Source organism: Vulpes vulpes, chromosome 5 (assembly GCF_048418805.1).
Source record: "Vulpes vulpes isolate BD-2025 chromosome 5, VulVul3, whole genome shotgun sequence".
NCBI lineage: Eukaryota > Metazoa > Chordata > Mammalia > Carnivora > Canidae > Vulpes > Vulpes vulpes.
The window spans coordinates 123,034,441-123,060,371 of record NC_132784.1 but is presented as its reverse complement, the minus strand read 5'-3'; the positions used below and the strand labels follow the sequence as shown (position 1 = coordinate 123,060,371).

General features: G+C 35.0%; 1 protein-coding gene across 8 annotated transcripts in view; it reads left to right on the top strand.

The window, feature by feature from the left end:
- The window catches only part of PTPN12 (protein tyrosine phosphatase non-receptor type 12), an 84,121-nt gene that overhangs the window by 17,490 nt on the left and 40,700 nt on the right, over nucleotides 1-25,931 (top strand). For 7 of the 8 annotated variants that reach the window (XM_072759884.1, XM_072759883.1, XM_072759882.1 and 4 more), the window contains exon 2: nucleotides 19,902-20,010. In XM_072759884.1, coding sequence (XP_072615985.1) covers nucleotides 19,902-20,010 — 109 coding nt within the window. Of the gene's footprint in view, nucleotides 1-12,870; nucleotides 19,280-19,901; nucleotides 20,011-25,931 lie in introns of those variants that run through there. The other variant, XM_026006102.2, reaches the window with a different exon arrangement.

The following is a 25,931-nucleotide window of genomic DNA, read 5'->3' as shown; positions in this document are numbered from 1 at the left end:
CATATAATAATAAATAGTTTTACATGCTGTTGGTTGTCAGCTAAGCAGTTTTGCTGAATTTGACTGGGTTCATTCATGTTTCTGGGGGTTGGCTGGCTGTCAGCACATCTATCCTGGCTATGGCTGGGATGACTAGGATTGCTTGTCCCTGCTCCACATGTTTTTCATTCCCCAATAGGCTACATGGATGTTGCAGAGGCGCAGGTGAGGGGAACAAATACACAAGACCTATTTAGTCTTGGAACTGGCACACTGTCACTTCCATTACTTTCTGTTGAACAAGGCAAGTTACAATGCCGTATCCACTTCAAGGGGTGGGGAAATCAATATCATCTTTTAAGTAAAAAAAAACCCGGCAAAAGTCACATGTGGAATTAATACAGGGAAGGATGAAAACTAGGCTTTTAATATGATCAATCTACCATATGACAAGTAGAAGAGATATTATTGTTATTATTAAAGATTTTATTTATTTATTCATGAGAAATACACACAGAGAGAGAGGCAGAGTCATAGGCAGAGGGAGAAGCAGGTTCCCTGTGGAGAGCCCAGTGTGGGATCATGACCTGAGGCAAAGGCAGGTATCCAACCACTGAGCCACCAGGTGCCCTAGGAGATATTAAAAAGGTGGTGAAGACATTGAACCAAAACTTGAAATGCAGTTATCTGCGAGGAAAGCATTCCAGACAGAACATTAAGTGCTCATGGACCTGAGTTAAGAGTGTTGAAGGAAGCTATTGTACTTGAGCGGAATAGGTGAGGAAGAGAGTACTATATTTGTGGTAGGCTTGGGAGTTAGGGCTGACTATCTCTGTTCTTGTAGGTCATTGTAAGAATGGCCTTTAAGTAAGATGAGAATCTTTTAGGTTTTACTCTTAGGTATGATGTTAACTTAACAGGATCACCTTGGCTGCTATGTGGAGACTAAAATTTAGGAGGTTAAGAACCAAAGGACAGACCACTTAAAGCTATTCCAGTAGTTGAAGCAGGAGGGCCTGAAGATTATGACGGTGAATTGAGGAAAAGGGATGAATTTGGAAGGCATTTCTTAGGTAGCATTTACAAGACTTGGCCATATTAGAAGGTGAGGAAGAGCTCATCTAAGCTAAGTTGGACACTAAGTGATAGGAGAAAGAAAATACAGGAGGAAAACAATCTGAGGAGTTGGGTACGGAGTGCAATTGTGGATGTGTTGATTTTGATTCGAATATAGATTTCAGGTCAATGTCTTGGTTTCCCTAATAGATCTATAATTTTTTGTGTGTGTGTATGGGTGATTATGGAACTCATTGAAAAAGATGAAATTGAGATAATATATACTGAGAATAACAGAGGAATATAGAACATTAGAGTTACTTAAGTGTCTGTTTGAGGTTGATAAACTCTCATGCTTGCTATAGAGAGTTGCCTTTATATTTCTGGTACCTAGCCAGTGGCTACATGATAGGTGCTTAGTAAATCTTGTTAAATAAATTAGTCGTTACAGTGTACTTACAAAGTATGTTTACCAGATAACACAAATAATGATGTATTTATAAACTGCTATATATCTTATTTGTACAATGAACTCTGCAAGAAACATTACCAGGTCCTTCTTTTATATTGGATCCTCAGACTACTCTAGTTCCTGTTTTTGCAGTGAGGAACCCGAACTTGCCCAAGGTCACACAGGTAGTAAGTGGCAGAACTATTCCAGTATAAACTTTTGCTGTTCACTTTTATGTTCTGTTACCTCTTTCAGTGCACTTGTTGGCACCAGCAGCACGATCATCCATTCCCACTGTGAGAGAGAGGGAGTCACTGGCAGAACCTTGGAAATAAGTAGTTGCCTGACATTTTAGAATTTGTTAACATACTTGTTGGCTGTCAACTATTTGTTGGAATCCTTTACCTTAAATATACTTGGGTATGGATTGAACATGTTAGTGTCCCATAGTTTTTAACATGGAATTTCTTTTACATGCTACATGTGAACCATTTTAAATCACAGGTGGGAGTGGGAGGTGGTTTCTTTTCTGCAAACTTATCAAAGCATTTCTGTCCATTATATACTCTACTAGTTAGTGTATATTTTCATAAATAATACTTGATGGTATAATGATAACAATGAATAATGATCATATGTTTCTAAAGTCTCTTACCAGTGTAATAATTTTCAGTGGAGTTTTGGTTCAATGAAGTAGTTTAGCACTAATTTAGTCTGTAAAAGTAAAGCTAATAGGCTCTTTTTCACCTACTGAAGTTAGAAAAACAGATGTTAAATGGCCACCTCTGTATTTCTTAATCACATTAGAATTGGAATGAATCGTATGTAGAAATATCCTAAATTTGCATCATTTTAAAGAGAGTGAGTTATTCTGAGTTTTTTGGGAAATTCAACCCACCCATTTAAATTCCATTCCCTTTCCGTGTGTGATCCTTTTCCTGAGGGAATTTTGAGTAGAGATGGGGAAATAATGATGTACACAAACAACTAATGCAAAGCTGAATACAATACTGTGGGACAAAGTGCCATAAGGATTCTTTATTTATTTTTTTTGTAACTCTTTTTTTTATTGTAAAATATACATCAAATTTACCCATTTTAACCATTTTTAAAAGTACATAGTTTAGGGACGCCTGTGTGGCTCAGTGGTTGAGCCTCTGCCTTTGGCTCAGGGTGTGGTCCCCTGGTCCTGGGATCAAGTCCCACATTGGGTTCCCCTGAGGGAGCCTGCTTCTCCCTCTGCCTGTGTCTCTGCCTCTCTCTGTGTCTCTCATGAATGAATGAATGAATGAATGAATGAATAAATAACGTCTTTAAAAAAAATATACAGTTCAGTGACATTAAGCGCACATCCACATTTTTGTGCAATGAGGACTCCTAAAAGGGAAAAATCATATACTTTTAGGACAGTCATGGAATGCTTTATAAGAAAGGATTTTTAAAGTGAATCCAGGATGCCTGGGTAGCTCAGCGGTTTAGCATCTGCCTTCGGCTCAGAGCATATCCCCGGGTCCTGGGATAGAGTCCCACATCAGGCTTCCTCCATGGAGCCTGCTTCTCCCTCTGCCTGTGTCTCTGCGTCTCTTGCTGTTTCTCATGAATAAATAAATAAAATCTTTAAAAATAGGGGATCCCTGGGTGGCTCAGCGGTTTAGCGCCTTCGGCCCCGGGTGTGATCCTGGAGTCCTGGGATCGAGTCCCACATCAGGCTCCCTGCATGGAGCCTGCTTTCCCTCTGCCTGTGTGTCTCTGCCTCTCTCTCTTTCTCTAGGTATTTCTCATGAATAAATAAATAACATCTTAAAAAAAAAAAAAAACCTTTAAAAAGTAAATACATAAAGTGAATCCAGAAGGTGGCTCAGTTAAAGTGTCCAACTCTTGATTTGGCTCAGGTCATGATCTTGTGGGTGTGGGATTGAGCCCCACATCAGGCTCCAGGCCCGATAAGGAGTCAGCTTAAGACTCCCTCCCTCTCCCCTGTACTAACCTCCCCCAACCCCCCAAGTGTCTCTCCTCTTTTTTTCTCTCTCTCCCTTTCCCTCCCTGTCTAGGGCAAATAAATTAAAAAAAAAAAAGTGTTATTTGATCACCGGGGATATGCTCTAAAATAATTTAACCCCAGGGATTGTCAGTGTACCCACACTACACATTAACTATCAAGGCTTATATAAGTAGTGTTGTATGTCTCTAAGAACAGTGTAGTACTGAGTCACATTGAAGTTCTCATCCTATTAGGAATTAGGTGGGTGCCTAAGAATTGTCACTTCACAAAGTGATCCAGAAGAATACCACTTTGCCTAAGACTTCCTTTATCAAGGTGAGAGGTGCCTGGGTAGCTCACTTGGTTAAGTGCCTGACTCTTGATTTCAGCTAAGGTCATGATCTCAGGTTTGTGAGATTGAGCCCCATATTGGGATTCACCCTGGACATGGAGCCTGTTTTAGATTGTCTCTCTCCCTCTCCCTTTCCCCCTCAAAAATAAAATAAGCAAGTTTAAAAAAGATATAATATCCACCATATTTGGGTAAATTTTTTTTAGGGTAATAAATAGTTTCTTAGAGGAAGTCAGTATGCCAATGTAAGGAGACTGGTGAAACATCATTTAAGGTCAAAGCCAATTCTGAATTAGAATGCTTTTTCTCCAGACTTACATTTAAAGCACAAATATAATAAAGATCAAATTTGATCTCATAAACATTAAAAATGTCTGTAATACAAAAGGTAATGAAAAATAAGCAGTAGATTAAGTTAAAATATTTTCAACACATTTACTAGATGATGGATTATTTTTTCTTTATTTAAAGATTTTATTTATTTATTCATGAGAGACAGAGAAAGAGGCAGAGACATAGGTAGAGGGGGAAGCGGACTCCCTGCAGGGAGCCTGATGCGGTACTCTCGGAAACTCTTTCGGAAACTCCGACCACACCTTGAGCCAAAGGCAGATGCTCAACTACTGAGCTACCTAAGCATCCCTGGATGATGGGTTATTATCTGAAACATGAGTAGCTTCTATATATCATTAAAAAAGAACACTCCAATAGAAGGATGAGCATATGGTATGAATGGTAATTAACATAAAAATGCAGATAATTATTGAGCATGGGGAAAAGTTGCCAACTTCTCTAATAATTAGAAAAATGTAAATTAATCAACATTAAATTTGGGGGGAGTGTTCACCAGATTCCACCAAATTTGGTGTAAAATTAAAAAATTGATAAATGTTGGCAAAGATATAGAAAAACTGGCATTCTCTATCTGTTGATGGTAATATAAACGGGTGAAACCTTTTTTGGAAGGCAGTTTGGCCATTTCTAATAGAATTGATGCATATACTCTGACCCAGCAGGTCAACCTTTAGGAATCTTCTTTACGATATTTGCTATGTACATAAAATAGTATGTCCAAGTATGTTCATTGCAGCAATTTTTGTGAAACAAAATACCTATTAAAGAGGTTTAACATGGTTGGTTACTTCTAAGGGGAGGAATATGGGGAAGGAGGAGTTTTTTTTTTTTTTTCATTTTATAATTGTGTAGATAAGAAATTTAATATAGCAAGCCTGAAACTGCTATCCTTAGGCCTATTTGCAAGATTAGCCCTTGGGGAAAGTCTGTGGAAACTTACCCCTTTGGGAGAGTTCCCATCATTCCCTGTGTAAGAGTGGCTCACCATGCCTTTATGTATATGGTTTTGTGCTAGACACTTACTTTGCTTCTGGAAATCTGGAATTTTGACTCACGGTAGGCTATGGCCAGCCCTCATTGAAAACACTGGGCACTAACTAAATCTCTGATGAGCTTCCCAGGTAGATAGCATTTCACAAGTTTTGTCACAGCTCAATACTGGAGGAATTAAATGGGTCCTATGTGACTCCATTAGGAGAGTACACTTGAAAGCTTGTCCCTAGTTTCTTCTGGACCCTGCCTTATGCATCTTTCCCTTTGCTACTTTGGCTTTGTATCCTTTAGCTGTAATAAATCATAGCTGTGAATGACTGTATTTAAGTCCTAGGAGTCTTTCTTGTGAATCATTGAACCTGAAGGTGGTCTTGGGAATACACGATACAACTTGTCAGTATGGTTTGAATGGGTCTTGGGAATACATGATATAACTTGTCAGTATGGTTTGAATATTTTAGCATCTGCATGTATTGTTTATATAAATTTTAAAATGTTAAATTTAATGTATTACATGTTTAAATTGTATGTATGTATATACATACATATCTCTAAAGATATGTTGATGGGTTTTTTTATATGTGTTCATTATATGGCCCTTTTATTCTGCATATCTTTCCCCTGGTGATAGAAGATTGCAAGCTTTCCTTGGTGACATTGTAGGTATATAATATAGAACCAAATAAAAGGGCTTTAAGAGTATACTCTTGGTTATACTCTTGGTATACTCTATGGTTATACAAACTATATTATCTCAAGTTACTGAACTAAATGTGTTAGAACTATGACAGTTGGGCAGCCCCGGTGGCTCAGCAGTTTAGCACTGCCTTCAGCCCAGGGCATGATCCTGGAGACCAGAGATTGAGTCCCTTTTCGGGCTCCCTGCTTGGAGCCTGCTTCTCCCTCCGCCTGTGTCTCTGCCTCTCTCTCTCTCTCTCTCTTTCTCTTTCGTCTCATGAATGAATAAATAAAATCTTAAAAAAAAAAAAAACTATGACAGTAGGGTGCCCAATTTCATTTGACTATGTGTTGTTCTGAATGTGCTTATCAGTTACCAATATGTCTAAAAGACTTGCTGTGCTTTATTTGATATATACATGGAATACACTGGGCACTGTCAGAAAATAAAGAGAAATATAAAAGATTGTCACTGACAGGGAGTTATAATCTTGGTCGGCAGCAGCTGTGGTAGTGATGGGCTAATAAACCATGTAAACAGATGGTGGCTTTAAAGGAAGAAATAATAAATGCTATACAGGCAGGATGTGCTTTTGAAATATATGCCACATGAAATTGGGATTTTTGTCCTATTTACCACTATATTTATAGCACCTAAAAGAGAACCTGGCACACAGACTAGGTTAGGAGAAAATGATGTGAGATCAGTCATCCTCATGAAGGTGATAACTGAATCTCACTCTTTTCCTTATCAGAAGTGCCTGAATCCAGTATGTCAACAAACTGAAAAAATAGATTTTTTTTTTTAAATTGTAACTATTAATTCATGAGTAGAGCAGAGCTATCTGATTTTATATGAATGTTGTATGGCCTAGTAATCTGAGATTTTTTTTTTAAAGACTTTATTTATTCATGAGAGACCGGGGCGGGGTGGGGGGAGGCAGAGACACAGGCAGAAGGAGAAGCAGGCCCCATGCAGGGAGCCTGATGTGGGACTCCATCCTGGGACTCCAGGATCACGCCTTGGGCTGAAGGTGGCGCTAAATTGCTGAGCCACCCGGGCTGCCCTAATCTGAGATATTTTAATGATGTTACCTACAACTAGCTGTTCCTCTTCCTATGACTAGATAGACATTTAATTTTTAAGCAAAGAACTACAAAGGGTTGCTTTTCATTTTTTTAAAAAAACCTTTTAATCATGGTAAAATGCAAATATCATAAGCTTAGCATCTTAACCATTTATAAGCATACAGTTTACTAATTTAAGTACATTCACTGTTTTGGGCAACCAGGGTCTTACAACTCTTTCCATCTCGCAAAACTAAAACTGTACTGTACTCATTAAACAAGTCCCATTCCCCTCCACTCCCTGTCCTTGGCAACCAGCTTTCTTTTTATTTCTAAGACTTTGTCTATTCTAGGTATTTCACTTAAATAGAATCATACAATAATTGTCCTTTTATAACTGGTTTATTTCAAGTAGGATAATGTTCTCAAGGTTCATCCCTGTTGTAGCATGTGCCAAACTTTCTTCCTTTTTTTTAAAGATTTATTTATTTATTTATTTATTTATTTATTTATTTATTTATTTATGAATGATAGAGAGAGAGGCAGAGACACAGGAGGAGGGAGAAGCAGGCTCCATGCCGGGAGCCCGACGTGGGACTTGATCCCGGGACTCCAGGATTGCACCCCAGGCCAAAGGCAGGCGCTAAACCGCTGAGCCACCCAGGGATCCCCCTTTTCTTCCTTTTTAAGGCCAAATTATATTCCATTGTATATGTGTACCACACTTTGTTTATCCATTTGTCTATCAATGGACATTTGGGTTGCTTCCATTTTTTGGCTGTTATGAGTAATATTGCTATGAACATGAGTGTACACACATCTGTTCAAGATTCTGCATTTCATTCTTTTGGGTTGTATACCCAGAAGTGGAATTTGCGGATCATCTGATAATTCAAGTGATAATTTTTTTAGGAACTGCTGTATTGGTTCCCTTAATGTCTGTACCATTTTCTTTCCACTCCCACAGTAGTGCACAAATATTTCAGTTTCTTCACATTCTCACCAACATTCGTTATTTTATTTTCTTGGTAGTAGCCATTGTAATGCATGAGATGATACATCACTATGTTTTGATTTGTGTTTTCCTGCTGACTAGTGATGTTGAGCATCTAATAATATGTGTGTTGGCTATTTGTATATTTTCTTTGGAGAAGTATCTACTCAAGTCCTTTGCCCATTTTTAAATTTTAGTGTTTAGTTTTAGTTGTTGTTGAGTTGCGGGAGCTCTTTATATCAGGGTATTTCTATACATCCATTGTTAGCACAGAGAAGTCTCAGCTTATAAAAGTTTACCAAACATAATAAAACTTATGAGTCATCTTTGAAGTTAAATGCTCTCATCATATGGGATAGTTATATGGCCTCCTATTTCCTTTTTTTAATTTTATTTTTAAAGATTTTATTTAATTTTCATGAGAGGCAGAGGGAGAAGCAGGCTCCATGCAGGGAGCCCGATGCGGAACTCAATCCCGGGACTCCAGGATCATACCCTGAGCCGAAGGCAGGTGCTAAACCACTGAGCCACCCAAGGATCCCATGGCCTCCTATTTCCAATTTAATTAATAGTTATTACAGTCAGCTGAAGTTTCAGCTATTTATCATTTTTCCTCACAAGACTGCTATACAAATTGACAAGTCTGCTTGTCTCAGTAACATTTCTTCTGGTGAATATATTAGTACAATCTCTTCAGTGACTTTGACTGCAATTTGAAAAGCTGTCAAAATATTGTTAATTTAAAAAGTTTTGGCTTATTTTATCTTTTTTCTTAAAAAGTTAAACTCATTCTAGATAATATTTTTAGTTATGTATTTCCTCTATATCATAAGTTTGTATTTAAGATTTATTTCTTTATTGAGAGAGAGAGCATGCACACTTGCATGATTGGGGGAGGGCAGAGGGAGTGGGAGAGAGAGAATCTCAAGCAGACTTCCTGATGATCAGGTTTGGGTTTAATTCTTTTACTTTAGTCTTCTTTCCTATCTTGGGTTAGAGTTATACAAGTATAGAATTTAGACTTCAACCCTAATCTTAGATAGTTTATCAATTATTTCTACTTTACCTCAGCATTTTCTATTTACTGTCTTCCTCTCCTAATATCTGGTCTTCCAGATCAGTTGTCTAGCTTCATTAGTGTGATTTGTACATCAAGTTATGTTAAAACCTGCATTTTTTACCTTTCTTACTCATCATACTTACCTATACTTTCCTTAAAAAATTATACACTAGGGCAGCCCCGGTGGCGCAGCGGTTTAGTGCTGCCTGCAGCCCAGGGCATGATCCTGGAGATCCTGAATCAAGTCCCACGTCGTGCTCTCTGCATGGAGCCTGCTTCTCCCTCTGCCTGTGTCTCTGCCTCTCAATGAATAAATAAAATCTTAAAAAAATATTTTAAAAAATTATACACTAAGTTCACCAGCCAAAGTTTCTAATAGACCTAATTATTCGTTTGTAATTTCTTCATTTTACTCCTATTTCAGCCAGATTCTGTGTTCTTGTTGTGTTTGACCCTGTCAAATTAATGTTCTAATGAGAAGGTCTGCAGTGAAGAACAGAAGTTTTGTAATATTCATTTTGGGGAGGATGGATATTCCTTATTACTGGATGGGACTGGATGCCTTGGTTAGCATGCTCTGATGCTGCCAATAATTACTATTAATGATATTATCTAACTTGCTTTTAAGGATTTTTTATAACAGCTTTGTTAAGGTAAATTCACATATATTGAAATTAATTCATGTATACTATAAAATTCACCTCTTTGAAATATACATTTCAGTAGTTTTTAGTGTAGTAACAAAGCTGGGTATCTGTCATCACTATCTAGTTTTGGAACATTTTGTCACTAATAGAAACCCCATACCCATTACCAGTAACACTTTATTTCTCCCTTTCCCCAATACCATGTAACTTCTAATCTATTTTCTGCCTTTGTTGATTTTCCTAGTCTGAACATTTCATATAAATGGAAACATTTGCTTTTTGTGTATTTTACATAGTATAATGTTTTCAAGACCCATCTGTTAAGTATGTCATCAGTACCTTATTTCTTTTTATCACTGAACAATAGTCAACTGTATGAATATGCCATATTTTGTTTGTTCATCAGTTGATGGACATTTGAGCTGTTTCCACTCTTTGGCTTTTATGAATAATGCTATGAAAATTTGTGTGTAAGTTTTTGTGCAGACATATATTTTCCATTCTCTTGGGTATATACCTAGGAGTAGAATTGCTGGGTTGTGTGGGGTTGCTCTATATTTATCCTTTTCAGGAATTGCCAAACTATGTTTCTATTAAGATTTTATTTATTTATTTATTTTTCCACTAAGATTTTAAAACCTAATTCTACAGACAAGTTTGGCAACCTAACATGACTTTATTTCTACTTGGTCTCTCCTTTTTTTGAAAAATGGTAATTTTGTTAAAGCAGATCCTTTATTACGCTTAATTTTTTATATCTAAAAACAAATATCTTTTACTAAGCAAAGAATGTTTTTATGCATTGATAGGAAAAATTGGCATAGCAGATCCCTTAATGATAATGCTTTATGTATTTTTATTGGGGAGTTGAAGTGGAAAGGTGCAAAAATATGGCTTGTAAAACTTAACTCTGGTTTGCCAAGTAATTTTCAAGCCTTTGGATATATATAACAATTAGGACTTCTGTGGTCTCTGTATGGATCGACAATGGAAGGATTAGAGAGAACATCAGTGACAGTTTACTCTATCATTTTAGAACTTGGCTTATGATTTATTTTATGTAATGGGTTTAAATAGACTTATATTGCTTTCTGAGTTTTTAAAGAAGAATTGGAGCTGGTAATCAGTGTGGTCTCAATATCCTACTCTAGTATGGCACCAAATCTTAGGGTATACACAAAAAGGATTAAATTGCTCTTTAAGAACCAAAATTTGACAGTGTTTTTTTTTTTTTTTTGGCAGTGTTTGAGTATACAAATAAGGATAAGTTGATGTCTGCCATTTCAGCTAATCTGAGACAGCTAATTAAACTTTTCCCTTAAAAAAATAAAAATAAAAAAATAAACTTTTCCCTTAAATTCCTCATCTATTAATAAATTTCATGCTTATCTTAATTTTTCCATATTTAAAGACATGCTCTATGCTAGGTGCTATGTAGGGTACTTTACATGCATGATTTAATAAATGCATTTCTTCTGTCTTTACTCCTTGACTTAATGTAATTATCACATTTAAAAAAATTATTACATAAACAATATTATTTATTTATTATATTTATCTTGTTAAGCCCACTGAGTTGTTCTTTTTCCCTCATTCAAAAGGTTTCTTAAGTCTTTTAATTTTTAATTGAAAAGACAAGTAATTAAAGGAAAGAAAATTAAGTTACCTGTTTCATATAGTAAAACAGCTTTCTGTCTTCATTGGCGATGCGACTGGAGAGTAAGGGACCATGTTTGGGAGTTGTTTACTGAAGTAGACTCATGAGAACTTGAAGTTGATTAGGTATGAGAGGAAGCAAGTGGGATAGATAAGAGGGGAAAAGTCCAAAACTACTTAGGAAGTCTTACCTTTGAAAGCGTAAGGAGAGCAGAGGTGCAATGAAAAAAAGAGAATCATTTGAAAAATTAGGTTTCTTTTTATCTATTAGGTTTGAATTGCTGTTGGGGATGTTTAATAAGCAGTTTGTGGAACTAGAACTGAAAAGTCAGGACTGGAAATAGAGATTTTGGAATCTTCATAAATGTAATTGTTAATGTCAGAATAGAGAGGGAGTAAGCTTCCTAAAAAATGAAATCTGAGAAGAGAACAGTTCCATAGAAAACACAACATTTAGGGGTTTGGAAGCAGAGGAGGCAGAAAGGACTAATTTAGCAGGGTAAGAGGAGAATCAAGGGACTATTTCATGGAATCTAAGAAAGGAATTTTAAAAGGGGGAGGATCATTTGTGTTAAATAAAATACTTTTCGGAATTAAGGCTTTGAGATATTGATGGAGTTTGGAGATTACTGGTGACTTCATAAAAGTAGTTTCAGTAGAAGTGGTAAAGAGAAGATTGAAATTTTTGAGGGGTTCGGGAGTTAAAGGTTCACCAGTACGTGCAGGTTTCTCTTTAAAACTGTGGTCTGTTGGCCACAGCTTAGTGGCATTCTGGCTGAGCAAAAAATAATTTATTTCCATATAGTGGTAAATATGTATTGAACTCTTAAGCTGCTAAGGGGACTCTTCCTGTGCTGTATTTGTTTTTGCAAAGGTAAATAGGAATTTTGCAACCATGCTATTAATTTGGGGGTCATATTTAATTTTTTAGTTCGACAGTTGATGTTATTGTGGCTTAATGTGTTAAAGCTGGAACTGTGTATTCTCAATTTTACTGTATGTTTATTTATACTCTGTGTTATGGAATAATGAAATTGGTGATAGATTGCTTTGGAAAACTATGAGAGTCTGGGCTTGGCAGGGTATTTTCCCCTGTGTAAACTCAAGGGTAGGGACTGTCATGACGTGTTTTCTTCAATCAGGACACATAATCAGATAAAGGGGGTGGCATGGTCAGGAGCCATAAGTATAATACCCAAAATTTGGAATTTCTGAGCAATTTGCTGGGACAGTGGGACAAAATATTTGAATTTGGGATTAACCTGCAAAATGTGGAACCAGTGGTTTCATGAGTTAAATGGTAGTAAGAGGACCATTAGATAAGGATGATGAAGAAAGGAATGAACAGACAGGTGAGAACCTGTGTATAGAAAGAAAATTATCAAACCTGCAAACACTTCTTTGCCATTTGTTGTATGTATTATATATCTTCATTTCAGTAAAAGTTATATATATAATTTTAGTGTCCTGTTAATTCAAATGGGATTCTACTTTATTTCCATAAGAATGTTACTTGCACATTGACAGAGGAGAAATTTGTATTACATCCTCCTAACTTACTTGAGATCTTGAGAAAGCACTGTGTTGTCTTTTCCAACCCAAGAACAAGAGCCTTTCCTTTAAAGAAAGTATTGCTTGTTGTCTGGGCTGTGCAAAAAAAAAAAAAAAAAAAAAGGATTATAGAATTGGGAATTTATTTTTCCTTTTAGTTTTATGCTTTGCCATGTTTATTATTTCTAATATATAAAGTCTATAGTTCATTGCAGCTCTTTCTTCCACAGGTCCTATCCTGTCCCCGTGCTCTAATAAAACCACCTTTTTGCACAGACACAAAAAGTCTATAGTATAAAACAAGTTCTCAAGGGGTGCCCGGGTGGCTCAGTTGGTTAAGCATCTGACTTGGTTAAGCTCTTGATTTCCACTCTGGTCATGATCTCAGGATCGGGAGATGGAGCCGTGTGTCAGGCTGCAAGCTCAGCCTGAGTCTGCTTGAGTTTCTCGCCTTCTGTCCTTCCCTGCACTTGTGCATGTGGGTGGGCACGCACGTGTTTGATCTCTCAAATAAATAAATCTTTAAAAAGCAAAAAAAAAAAAAAAAGACAAGTTCTTAAGATTAAAGCTTATTGCTACCCCTTCGAGGAGAATTATAAAAGTTGTTATGTTCGGGAGATCTCCTTTGCTAGCAGTTGATGGAACTAGGAATTGAACTCTAGTGTCTCAGCCTCAAAGCTGTCCCATTGTGAAGTAGTAATAAAGTGTAAGAGGGCAGAGACATTTGTTTCTTAAGTATACTGGTCAATTCTAATTTGTATTCATTTTCTCTGAACATTACCACCAGAGAAGACCTAAACAGGTTATTTACTCACTATTTACTCGCTACTGGTAGTTAAGAATTATGCCAGTAGTAGCTAGTAGTAACAGAAAGAAGACATGGTCTGCATTTTCAGGAAATTCATGTTCTGATGGCATAGATGCATATATAAGTAACTACTGCACATTGGGATATGTCCTAGAGTAGAGGATAAAGAGCTGTGGGTAGAGATGAGGAAGCACTTTGGGAGGAAGTGGGAGATGGGGTTTTGGTGCCAGGACTGGTCTCAGGAAATGTTTTAACTAGAGGATTTCTGTAGTGAGCTAGAAGAAAGTGAGGAGTTTGTTTGGTGTATACTACTAAGAAGATAACTGAAGCATTAAAATCAACATGAATAAAGAATAAAATGTTTTTGTTACCCAAAGAACCCATATGATTGCTCCTACTTCAAAATAGTATCCTTTTACCATTTGTCCTGACTTAGCTTCAAGGAATGCATAGCTTTCCTCTCTGAAAGAGAATGGCCGACAAGTTAGTCTGTTATACAGTAATAGGTAAAGCGTGAGCAAAGATAGGAAGAATTTTGAAAGGCAGAATTGGATGTTTTACAATTGAATATAGACATTGCAATTGTATGATTTAAAGGCCCTTTGGTTGTTTTGATTCCTGTGATGGGTGTTAGTGATGTGCATATTTTTATATAAATAGGTTTGTAAAGATTTAATAAAAGCTGGTTAGAGATAGTATACTTTTGCTGGGAATTATAATATGATTTTATTACTTATTGCTGTTAACTTTGTATTTGGGGTTTAAAAATTATTCTGGCTTAATGATCATACAATTTGTATAGTAGTATTAACTTAGTGATACTATAATTGAGTGGCTTTGTGACAGGACAGTTAAATATTTCAGGTATAAAATCAGATTCTTCATTTAACAGTTAGTATGGAGTGCCATCTATGTGCCAAGCCCCCTCCCTTTTAAATTTCAGATGGATTTGGGCACCTGGATGGATCACAGTCGGTTAAGCATTGATTTTTAAGTCAGTTAAGACTCTTGATTTTGGCTCAGGTAATGATCTCAGAGTTCTTAGGATCCTGTGAGCTCAGGGCATCTGCTTGAGATTCTTACTCCCCCCTTCCTCCCCTCTGCCTCCCCTCTCTCCTTGCTCACATGTGCTCGCTTTTGCTCTCTCAAAAAAATTAAAAAATAAAGTTCAGATGGATTTTGCAGATGCTTTACCAACTGAGCACCCAGGTGCCCCCAATACTGTTTTTTAAGTGTTGACATTGAGGAATTCGGGGCAGTAGTGTGTGGCCTGGTAATAGCGTAAGAAGTCTTGAGCTCCAATATTTAATTTATTTATATTCTATCTTATTCCAAAACATATTTATCTTATTTGAGTTAGCTAAATTTCCATGTTAGCTCTATTACTTTTTGTGTCCATTGTTTTCTTAGTTGTTCTGATTTAAAATCCAGCCAATTATTACTTTGTTTACCTCAACATATTCTGAATTCTAAGTGTTCAATGAATATGAAGAGAACTAGATATATTTTAGAAATGGAGCTAACACAACTTGCTGATGCATTGGATGTTGTAGGGGAGGTAAAGGAAGGAATCAAGGATGATTCCTAGCTTTTAGATTTGAGCAATTGTTGAATGGTAGTGCTTATTTGGACATGTTTGTGATCTCATGAGACACCCAGTGGACAATCCAGTAGACAGCTGTTTGACTAGAGAGATTCAACAAACAGCACACAACACGTTCTTACTAGCTTAGAACCATAGGTAAACAATTAAACTGTACTACTTTGTTAAAGAACTCAAATCTTGACACCAAATGGATATCTTAAAAGAGAATAGTTATATTGCATGTGACTGTTAGAAGCTTTTGAGAAATCAGTTTATTGATATAGGATTAAGAGAATAAAGCTTTGTGTTTGAAGAAATAAAGAAAAAAAAGAATTTGGAACATTAAAACAAAGTATTAAACTTCGTTTTTTTTTTTGTGCATCAAAAATTCTAATCTATTAGAGACATCTGTATAACTTGCCTGAGCTCAATAAATAAATGATGTTACCCATTTTTAATGTGATTTGCATTAGGTCTTGGTCTATAAAGTCCAGTAAGATAGTCCAGTTTGTGCCTTAAGTTTTATAGTTGGTGAGATCGGCAAGACTGAAATTTCACAAGTGGTAATAGAGCAATGTATTATTGACTCTTTGGTGCTGGGGGCTGAGGAGCTGTTAAGGGAAGGGTCAAGAAAGCTTCACAAAGGAAATAACACTTTAGCCAGATCCTACTGTTAATTCACCAGCAAGGGTAAAAATGTCAAACTGTGATGTTGAAGGGTGGAGGATTGCTTTTGGTGGTGGTGGTAGTAAGTGATTCTATGTGGCTGAAGCATCAGATTCTTAAGTAAGAGAGTGTTAAAAAAAAAAAAAGCTAGGAAATTGGGCAGGCAGCATTCAAAATGTTGTAATTAAAGAGTTTGTAGTTTATCTTGGAAGTCATGGACACATGAGAGGATTTTAATGTGATTGACTAAAAATGATCAGATTTGCCTTTTAGGACAGTAACTCTGCGATACGAAATTATTGAAAAGAACTTACTGACTTTTTCAAGATGTTTAAAAGTAGACCATCAAAAATTTTTCTTAAAGGCTTTTTGTTTGCATAATTAAAACATATCTGATACAGGGTATGGTATCTATAAGCCTATGTAAATATGCCATTTAGCTATATTTTGCTCAGGATGGTAAATGATTCAAAGTACTTTCTTCCTTAGGAGTATATTAAATAACTATGTTAAACTTAACAAATGAATTATTTTATTGGTGTTTTAGTTCAGTGCTATTTTGACACAGTCTGTCACATGCACTATATCTATGAATAAGATTCCTTAATATTTTATATGTTTCTCAATTAGTTTCCTAGTAATTAATTTCACCTAGAGACAATAGAAGTGGTGGCCAGGAAGTTAAAATGAAATTACATATATAGATACTTTCATTTCCTGTAGTTAAATGAGTTTTGGTGCTATCTCTACTTCAATCACTATTTGGACATTCATTTTGATGTATTAAAAAAAATCTTTTGTTTAGGCCAGCATTTAAATTGTATTCTAAGATTAATGTATTTAGCATACAAGCACTTAATATGTTCCAGGGGTACTGAACATTACAAATGTTAATCTAATTATAATCTTGTACTCAAGAGCTTACAGTGTAGTAGGAGAAATAAGATGTATTCTCTTTACATATTTATCATAAAGAGAAGGAAATGGTATTTTGAGAGTGCATATAAAGTCTAAAAAGAATTCAGAAGGAAAAGATTATTTTTGCATGAGTGGGAAAAGAAAACTTTGAAGGAGCTAAGACTTAAAAAGTAGATAAGATTTGGAAGCTTTTTTACTGAGTGTGGGTATTGTCCTCATATCACAGAAGATGAGATGGGTTAACTGTGTTCATTGTCATACAGCTAGAAAGTGGTAGATCTAGAATTTTAGTTCAAGCAACTAACTGTAAAGCTGACCTTTTGTTTTGTTTTGTTTTGTTTTGTTTTGTTTTGTTTTGTTAGGAAAATTAGACCCTACTTGTTACCTTAAAAAAACATTTGGGTAGAATTTTTTTCAATGTCAGTTTTTTTATGTACAAAGGTTAATGTTTAATGGACCACCTTTGTTTTATTTATACTACACCAGAGATGAGTATTGCTGATGAGTATGAAACTTTTTAAGTATACTGCTTATGTAGACTTATTTTAATAGAACATTGGAAGGTTGAAGTAGAAGTACACCATGCTGTGCAGGGCTTTAAGAAAACTGAATGTATAAAATTCAAACTCATGTGAAATGTTTATTTGTACACAAAAGTATTCTAAAATTAAATATGAAAAATGCAGTCATTTCATATAAAAACTTTATTTTGTCCATTTCTCAATAATAATTCATTGTGTAAAAAAATAAATGGAATAATTGCAGGTATTCCAGAAGTGCATTAACATTTTATAATTAAATTCATCCCCTTTTCCCATTTCTTTGTAGTTACATTTTTTTCAGTGATTATTACCTCAGTTAATTCCTTTACCCCTGTATTTAGACTCATATCCTTCTGTAAGTCACATTCACATACAATATTTTGTAATACATTAAGATACTATAAATACCTGAAAATTAAAATCTTTGAGCAAAAATAATATAGAGATTCTAATTAAATATGTAAGATTTATAGTGCATAACTGGGAGGGTCTTTGTTAATATGGATTAAGAAAATAGCTGTCTTTTTTCCTTTAATTATTTTAGCATTTAATTTTTAAAAATCTTTTTTCAAGTTTTTATTTATTTAAGTAATCTCTGCATGCAGCATGTGGCTTGAACTCATGACCCTGAGAGCAAGGGCCATATGCTCCTCTTATTGAGCCAGCCAGGCACTCCTTCAGCATTTAATTGTTTGAATAGACAATACATGCATATAATCAAATAGGCATGAAATATCATACAGTAATGTTTCTTTCCCATCCATTTCTTATAGCTATTCATTTCTTTTCTCAACTAATAACAACCTTGTTCATTTTCTCTCCTAGAGATATTTTATGCACATGTACAAGGAAATGCAAATATATTTTTATTCTTAACACCAGTGGTAGTGTATTATATACACTATGGTGTTCCCTGCTTTTTACCCTTAATACGTATTTTGAGGCATTTCCATATCACTGTATATAAAGAGCTTCCTTATTTGTTTTCAATTATATTTAATTGTACAAATGAAACAAATCTGTTTAGCCAGTCCTCTATTAATAGACTTTTATTTGCAGTCTTTTGTTGTTTTAAACAATACTGCAATAAATAACTTTGTGTGTAATATGTCATTTCACATGTGCTGTGTAGAGGACAAATTTTTATAAGTATACTTCCTGGGTTAAGGGGTTATGTGTATTTTTAATCAACAAATTACCCTCCTTAGGGCTTGTGTTAATGTTCTTTTCTACCAGCATTATATTGAAGTTTTGATTTTCTCACACTCTTACCAACAGCACGTATACTTTTAAATATAATTTTTTTCTCTAACCTACTTTTGAGAACCTTATTACCATAGAAAATAGCATCATAAATGTGGGGAATTTAATTTCGGCATTGTGCCAATGCAGAACAAGATTCTCGTCAGTCTTTTCATCTTACTGAAAAAAAAAATGTGTATTGATTCCTTTTTTAGGTCTCTAATATTGTCATTATAAAGTTTAGTAGTTTTTCAAAGAAAAACAAAAGACTTATTATTCTATGATAATTGTCTACTTAAAAGATTATTTCAAGTGCTGTATGTTGTGAAGTATATCATAACAAGAATAAGAACCTTAAATAAGTTCTGTGATTTTAAAAAAACGTTTTTTTTTTTTTTGCTTAAACATGAACATTACAAGTAGCAAAAGTAAAATGGTGAAAAAGTTAAATGTTACCAGACTTTTTGTTCATTTCATTTGTATTCAATAATTTGTTGAATAGTAAAACCAGAATGCTTTCAATATGTCTTTAAGCTTGGAAGAAAGTAGGCTTCTTTGAAATTAAATTTCAGCAATGTAGTTGAGTAGTGAATTTAAACAATTCACAATGCTGACTTTCAGTGCTTCTGAAAGCAGGAAGTGTATTACTGACACGCAGAAATATTCCAGCCCAAAGAACATCCCTACTGCCATATGTGGTAAGAATTTGTCACTAACTCACAAACCACTTCTGTAATGCAGTGAATAAGCAGAATTGGTCTTTGTTGGGCATTTCCAATGCAATATGAAAGAACTTTGTTTTGCAGTGTCTTATAAGTAATTATTAGCTTATGCCTTGGAAGGAGCCTGGCACATCATGGGTGCCCAAGGTTTATTGAGAGAAGGAATAAAGAAACTTGTACATAATCTTTTAGGCATGATTTTCTTGGTTTTAGGGACCCATAGTTAAACACAAAAATTACTTGAGTAAGTTAAGGACTGAAATATTCTGACTCAACTTATTAATGATTTCTTTAAGTAAAATTGCTTTGTATTTTGGTGTCCTCTTTCAATGCCATTTGGAATATTAATGTTTTTCACTTAATATTAATAATAATATAATAATAATAATATTAATGTGTTTTCACTTAAGGCAAAAAAAAAAATTTCCTTGGGGTTAATTGTTAAGGGATAGGAAGATACTGTGAGCTTAGACAAACAGGAAAATGAGTTTTAAGGAATTGGGGTTAGCGAAATTCAATAAAGAGCTATTTATAAATCATTAAAATTTTGAAGATATTAATGTTTTTATAAACTTGAATTTTTTGTTTATGTTTTAAGCGATTAAGAAGATTGTCTACCAAATATAGAACAGAAAAGATTTATCCCACAGCCACTGGAGAAAAAGAAGAAAATGTTAAAAAGAACAGATATAAGGACATACTGCCATGTAAGTTTGAAATGCCCTCATAGTACGATTGGAAATGTTAATTAGTAGCTTGTAGTCTAAACTAGTTTTATTCTTCCTAATGAGTTTGATTGTTAAGGAGTTAGTAATTAACTACTCTTTTAAGGTACATGATAAGGTAATTTGTAATTGTGCTTCTTGTTCTTTCTTCTGAAAGTAGTTTTTGTTGTTTACTTTTTTCTTTAAGCATCATAATTGCTCTGATACTAACTTTTAAATACAGAAAAATCCAAGTATATATTTTGTGACTCCCTGTTCAAAGAAGTTGTTTTGTTAAAATGAAATAGATAATTCTGTAAATATAATGGAATAAATTTATAAAATGCTAAAAATATTAACTCTTATCTATTATCTATTTACAGTTAGAACCTTAATTGACTAATTATGCATGAAAAATGAACCATAAGATGATTCATGCCTGATATCTGCTTTCTCAGTAGTCTTAAGTATGTGTCTCTGAGAATCTACCTTAGACTTATAACATTATTTTGTACAAATAATATAATTTTATTCTTTAAAAGCACATTTTATGGGCAAAATACTTTTAACTCTAAAAGCATGCATACTTGAGTGTTCCTGTTTTATATAAAATCTTTACATCATACATGCTAGCTCTTAAAGCTGCCAATAGTTTTTCTTTCCCTTAGATGTCTTGAAATACATTCCATGACACCATTCCCTCAACTCTCATTCATTGTTTTCCCCAGCCTTATTGAGATAAAATTGACAAAATCTCATTGATTTTTAAAGGTTCATTTCCCTAAAATGTCTTTGATAAAGTTTCCAGTGACTCTTTGTGCCAGATTTAGTAGTTTTTTTTTTTCAGTGCTTACTCCTGTTAACTGTTTTGATGCCATCGACTAGTCTCTATTTCTGAAATTTTCTTCTTCCATGATATCCTTCTGAATTTCAAGTTGCCTCATCCCTCTTTCTCACTGTCGTCTTCTTTTTTATTTTTTAAAGATTTTATTTATTTATTCATAGAGACAGAGAGAGAGAGAGGCAGAGAGACAGGCAGAGGGAGAAGCAGGCATCATACAGAGAGCCTGACTGGACTCGATCCAGGGTCTCCAGGATCACGCCCTGGGCTGCAGGCGGCGCTAAACCGCTGTGCCACTGGGGCTGCCCCTCTCCCTGTCTTCTTTGCATAAATGCAATCCTTCATCTTTTTCTCGTTGTTCGACTGTATTCTCAGCTGTGGAATCTGTGGGTGGCCAGTATTAGCAGAATTACTACGTGGCAAGTGTATGTAGTATAATGGTGATGAGTTTTGGCTCTGAAAGTCCAGTTCTGGCTCTACCACCTGCTATTTATGTGACTCTGAACTCTCCTCTGTGCCTTTTTTCCCTCATCTGTAAAATGGAGATTAAAATAATAATACTTTCTATGATTATTTTTAGCATTAGATAGGTTAGTACATGTTAAAAAGCTTAGAATTATACCTAGCACACAGTAACTACACATTAAGCTTTTGGAAAACACATTCCACTTTCTTACCAGTCTCCCTTAGAATGGTGGATGGGATGGTTTTCTGGACAGTTTTTATTAAGCAAGATAATCTCAACATGCTCTTAATGTACTCTGGAATTCATGTATATACTATTAAAGAGATGGTTTCCTTACTTTCTTTTTCTGTCATCTGGGGAAATGAATCTTAAACAGCTCCAGGTTTCTATTTTCGTATGTTTTGTTTTATTCAAAAAGCTTTGAGCAAGTACTGTATGCTGGAGATGCAATAGAAAACAAATTGTCAAAAATCCCTGCCTTTGTGGAATTTATATTCTAGTCAAGGGAATGGACAATAAATAAATACAAATAACATATATGGTCTCTAAGATGGTAACTAGTGGTATCGAGGATAATATAGTAGGGATGAAGCACATAGAGAAAGATGAGACTAGAAGGGGGAAGCTTTACAATTTTATATAGAGATAGAGGAGGAAGTTCAGTAGGGTGCTGTAAAATTGACCCTCTAATAAATAAAAACCTTAATTTGTACTGTCAGCTTCTGTAGTAAATGGATTATTTGCCATAATCATCACAACAAACTTTGAGGTAGGTACTATTATCTGCCACTTTGCAAATGGGAAATTGAGACAGAGAAATTAAATAGCTAGTCACACAGTTAATAGAGTCGATGAGAATTTGAACTCAGTTTTTGTCCAGAGCAGTGATTCTCAACTAGGGTGATTTTGCCCCTTAGAAGAGACAGTTAGCAATGTCTGGAGATGTTTTGGTTGTCACAACTGGGATATGGAATGGCAGGCTGCTACTGGCACCTAGTGGGTAGAGAGAGGCTAAAGATGCTATTGTATCCTATAATACAGAGGCTGCAGCCTCCCCCCACAAGCAAAGAATTACACAAGGCCAAAATGTCAGTAGTGCTGAGGTTGAGAAACCTTGCTTTAGAACCTGAGGTCAATCATTATGCTATAGTCAGACTGGTAGTGTCTTTTTTCCTTTTAAGTTATTTAAGATTTGGTAAATCAGTTTTCAGTAAATTTTTAGTCATTTTAATTTGGAAAATTATATTAAAAGCAATTGTACTTAGAAATGTATATTTACTTACTGTCATAAAAATAATGTAAGCTGTCAATTTCCTTTGCATATTTAGCATGTGCAGTGCTTCCAGACACAGTATTTTTTTAAACTGCTTTATTGAGGTATAGTATAATTTACATACATAAAATTTACCCACTTTAAATATACAATTCAATAATTTTTAGTAAATTTATAGAGTTGTGTAACCATTGACACAGTACAGTTTTAGAGCATTTCCATCAACCCAGAATGATCTTTTATGTCAGTTTATAGTCCTTAGCCCCAGGCAAACACTAATGCTTTCTGTCTCTAGATTTTCCTATACTGGAAATTTCACATAAATGTAAGTATATAAATTGTAGTCTTTTCTGTCTGGATTTTTTTTGTGAAGCACGATTTTGAGATTCATCCATGTTGTAGCATATATCAGTAGTTCATTCCTCTTATTGTTCAGTAGTACTGCATTGTATGGATATATCATATTTGTTTATCCATTCACCAGTTGATGTACATTATGAATAATGCCTCTATGAACATTTCCATACAAATCTTTGTGTGGACACATGGCTCTCTTTCTTTTGGATAGATACCCAGGAATGGAGTTTCTGATTCTATGGTAACTTGTGTTTAACTTTTTGAGAAACTGCTAAACTTTTTTTAAAGTAGTTGTATACCATTGTATTTTCCCACCACCAACATAAGAAGGTTCCAGTTTCTCCACATTCCTTTTTACTGTCAGTCTTTTTGATTATAGTTATTCTAGTAGGTATGTAGAGGTATCTTATTGTGCTTTTAACATGCATTTCCCTAATAACTAATGATGTTGAGCATCTTTTCATGTTCTGTTAGCCACTTATATATCTTCTTTGGTGAAAATCTCCTCAAATCCTTTGTACTTCCATTAGACTTCTTTTTAATTCTATTGAGTTGTTCTTTAGTTGTCCTAGATACAAGTCTTTCTTCATATATATGGTTTGCAAATTTTTTCCTCCCAGTTTACGGCTTGTCCTTTCATTTTCTTAAGGTGTCTTTTAAAGTGTGCAAGCTTTTTTTTTTTTTTTTTAAAGAGTTTATTTATTCATGAGAGACATACAGAGACAGAGAAAGGCAGAGACACAGGCAGAGGGAGAAGTAGGCTCCATGCAGGCAGCCTGACGTGGGACTTGATCCCGGGTCTCCAGGATCAAACCCTGGGCTGAAGGCAGCACTAAACCGCTGAGCCACTCGGGCTGCCCTAAAGTGTGCAAGCTTTTAATTTTGATGGAGTCCAGTTGTCACTTTTATGGATCATACTTTTGATATTCTATCCATGAACTCTGCCTAATTCAAGGACACAAAGATTTTCCCTGTTTTCTTATTTTTCTTCTAGTACTATTATAGCTTTAGCTTTTAAATTTAGGTCTATAATCCATTTTCAGTTAATTGTCTGAAATCTGTATATGCAGGATTGTTCTGAAATCTGTGTATGTAGGATTGTTCTAATACCATTTGTTGAAAAGGCTGTCCTTCCTCCGCTGAATTGCCTTGGTACCCCTGTTGGAAATCATTGGACCATAAATATAAGGGCTTTTTGTTTTTTTCCCTACTACGCTATTATATTCTTAAGCCAGTATCATACTATCTTCATTATGGTAGCTTTGTAGTAAGTTTTAAAAGCAAGAATTAAGTCCTCCAAATGTGTTCTTATTTTTAAAAATATATTTGGTTCTTTTGGTTTCTTTTTCATTTATATATAAATTGTAGGATCAACTTGTCAATTTCTGCAAAAAAACCCTAATGAGATTTTGATAAGGACTGCATTGTATCTACAGATCAGTTTAGGGAGAACTGCCAATCTTAAACCTTATTGATTCTTCCAATCTGTGAACATGAAATGTCTCTTTCCATTTATTTAGATCTTTACTTTCTCTCAGCAATGTTTTATTATTTTCAGTGTACAAGTCTTGTATTTTTAAAAAATTCTTTATTTGAATGAAATTATTCTTAAATTCTTTATTTTTTTATTTTTTATTTTTAAAAAAAGATTTTATTTATCCATTCATAGAGACAGAGAGAGAGGCAGAGACACAGGCAGAGGGAGAAGCAGGCTCCATGCAGGGAGCCTGACATGGGACTCGATCCCGGGTCTCCAGGATCACACCCCAGGCTGCAGACTGTACTAAACCGCTGCGCCACCAGGGCTGCCCTCTTAAATTCTTTATGACTAGCACATAGAAATACAATTTATATCTTTGTATTGATTTTTTTTAATCCAGTGACCTTCCTGAACTCATTTATTAGTTTAGCAGTCTTTATGGATCCGTTAGCATTTTTTTATATACTGAGTCATTTTATTTGCAAATAATGACAGTTTTACTACTTCCTTTCCTATCTGAATGTCTCTTTTGCCTTATTCTACTAGTTTGGACCTCTAATACAATGTCAAAGTGGCAAGAGCAGACATTGTTGCTTTTGGTCCATTAAAAGTAGTTTCATCATTGTTCAAAGATTATATAGGTTTTTTCTGGAGCTGTCTTGGAGGTTTGATTTACTTTATACTAGAATACTGAGGCCAGTTCCAGAATTAAGAAATATTTAGATGCCCTGTGTCAAGAATGATCTGTGCTTTGTCTGCTCAGAGGACTAAAATCAAACTGGTTGTCCTTTAGAAATGATAGATTAGTGTGATGTATGTATCATAATTTAATTTGAAGAGTTTTCTTTTTTTCCCTAAGACCTAGGATTTAATCAAGAGGAAGTTTTGATTACTTCAGAGGTGACAGTATTTAAATATTTTCTCCTTGTTGCCATAGGTTGCTGATGTTTGTTTGGGGGAAAAAAAAGTTGCTTCTTAGCCTCCTGTGTGGCCAATCTTGTTTTTTTGTTTTTGTTTTTTAAAGATTTTATTTACTTATTCATGAAAAACACACAGAGGGAGAGACAGCCAGAGAGAGAAGCAGGCTCCATGAAGGGAGCCAGATGTGGGACTTGATCCCGGGATTCTGATATCATGCCTTGGGTGGAAAGCCAACGTTTAACCGCTGAGCCACCCAGGCATATTTGGAGTAGGGTACTTGGGAGATTGTAGAGGCAATCAGCAAAACCATGGAGAGGAATAATTGTTTTCATTTCTTTAATTTTCTTTAAGTTCTATACATGTTTATGCTTAATAGCACCAATGAAGAATTGAAAATACATAGGATGATGTATTATGTTATATAAGCAACCTAATATTGATTTTTAAAAATTGTCAATAACATACTACGACTGTTTAGTATAAAACGACTACAAAGCTTGCTTGTGCTTTAGTTTAAGCCATTTTTCTGCCCCACCTTGAACTTACTGAATCAAACTTACTACAGAATATTGTATTCAGAAGTCTT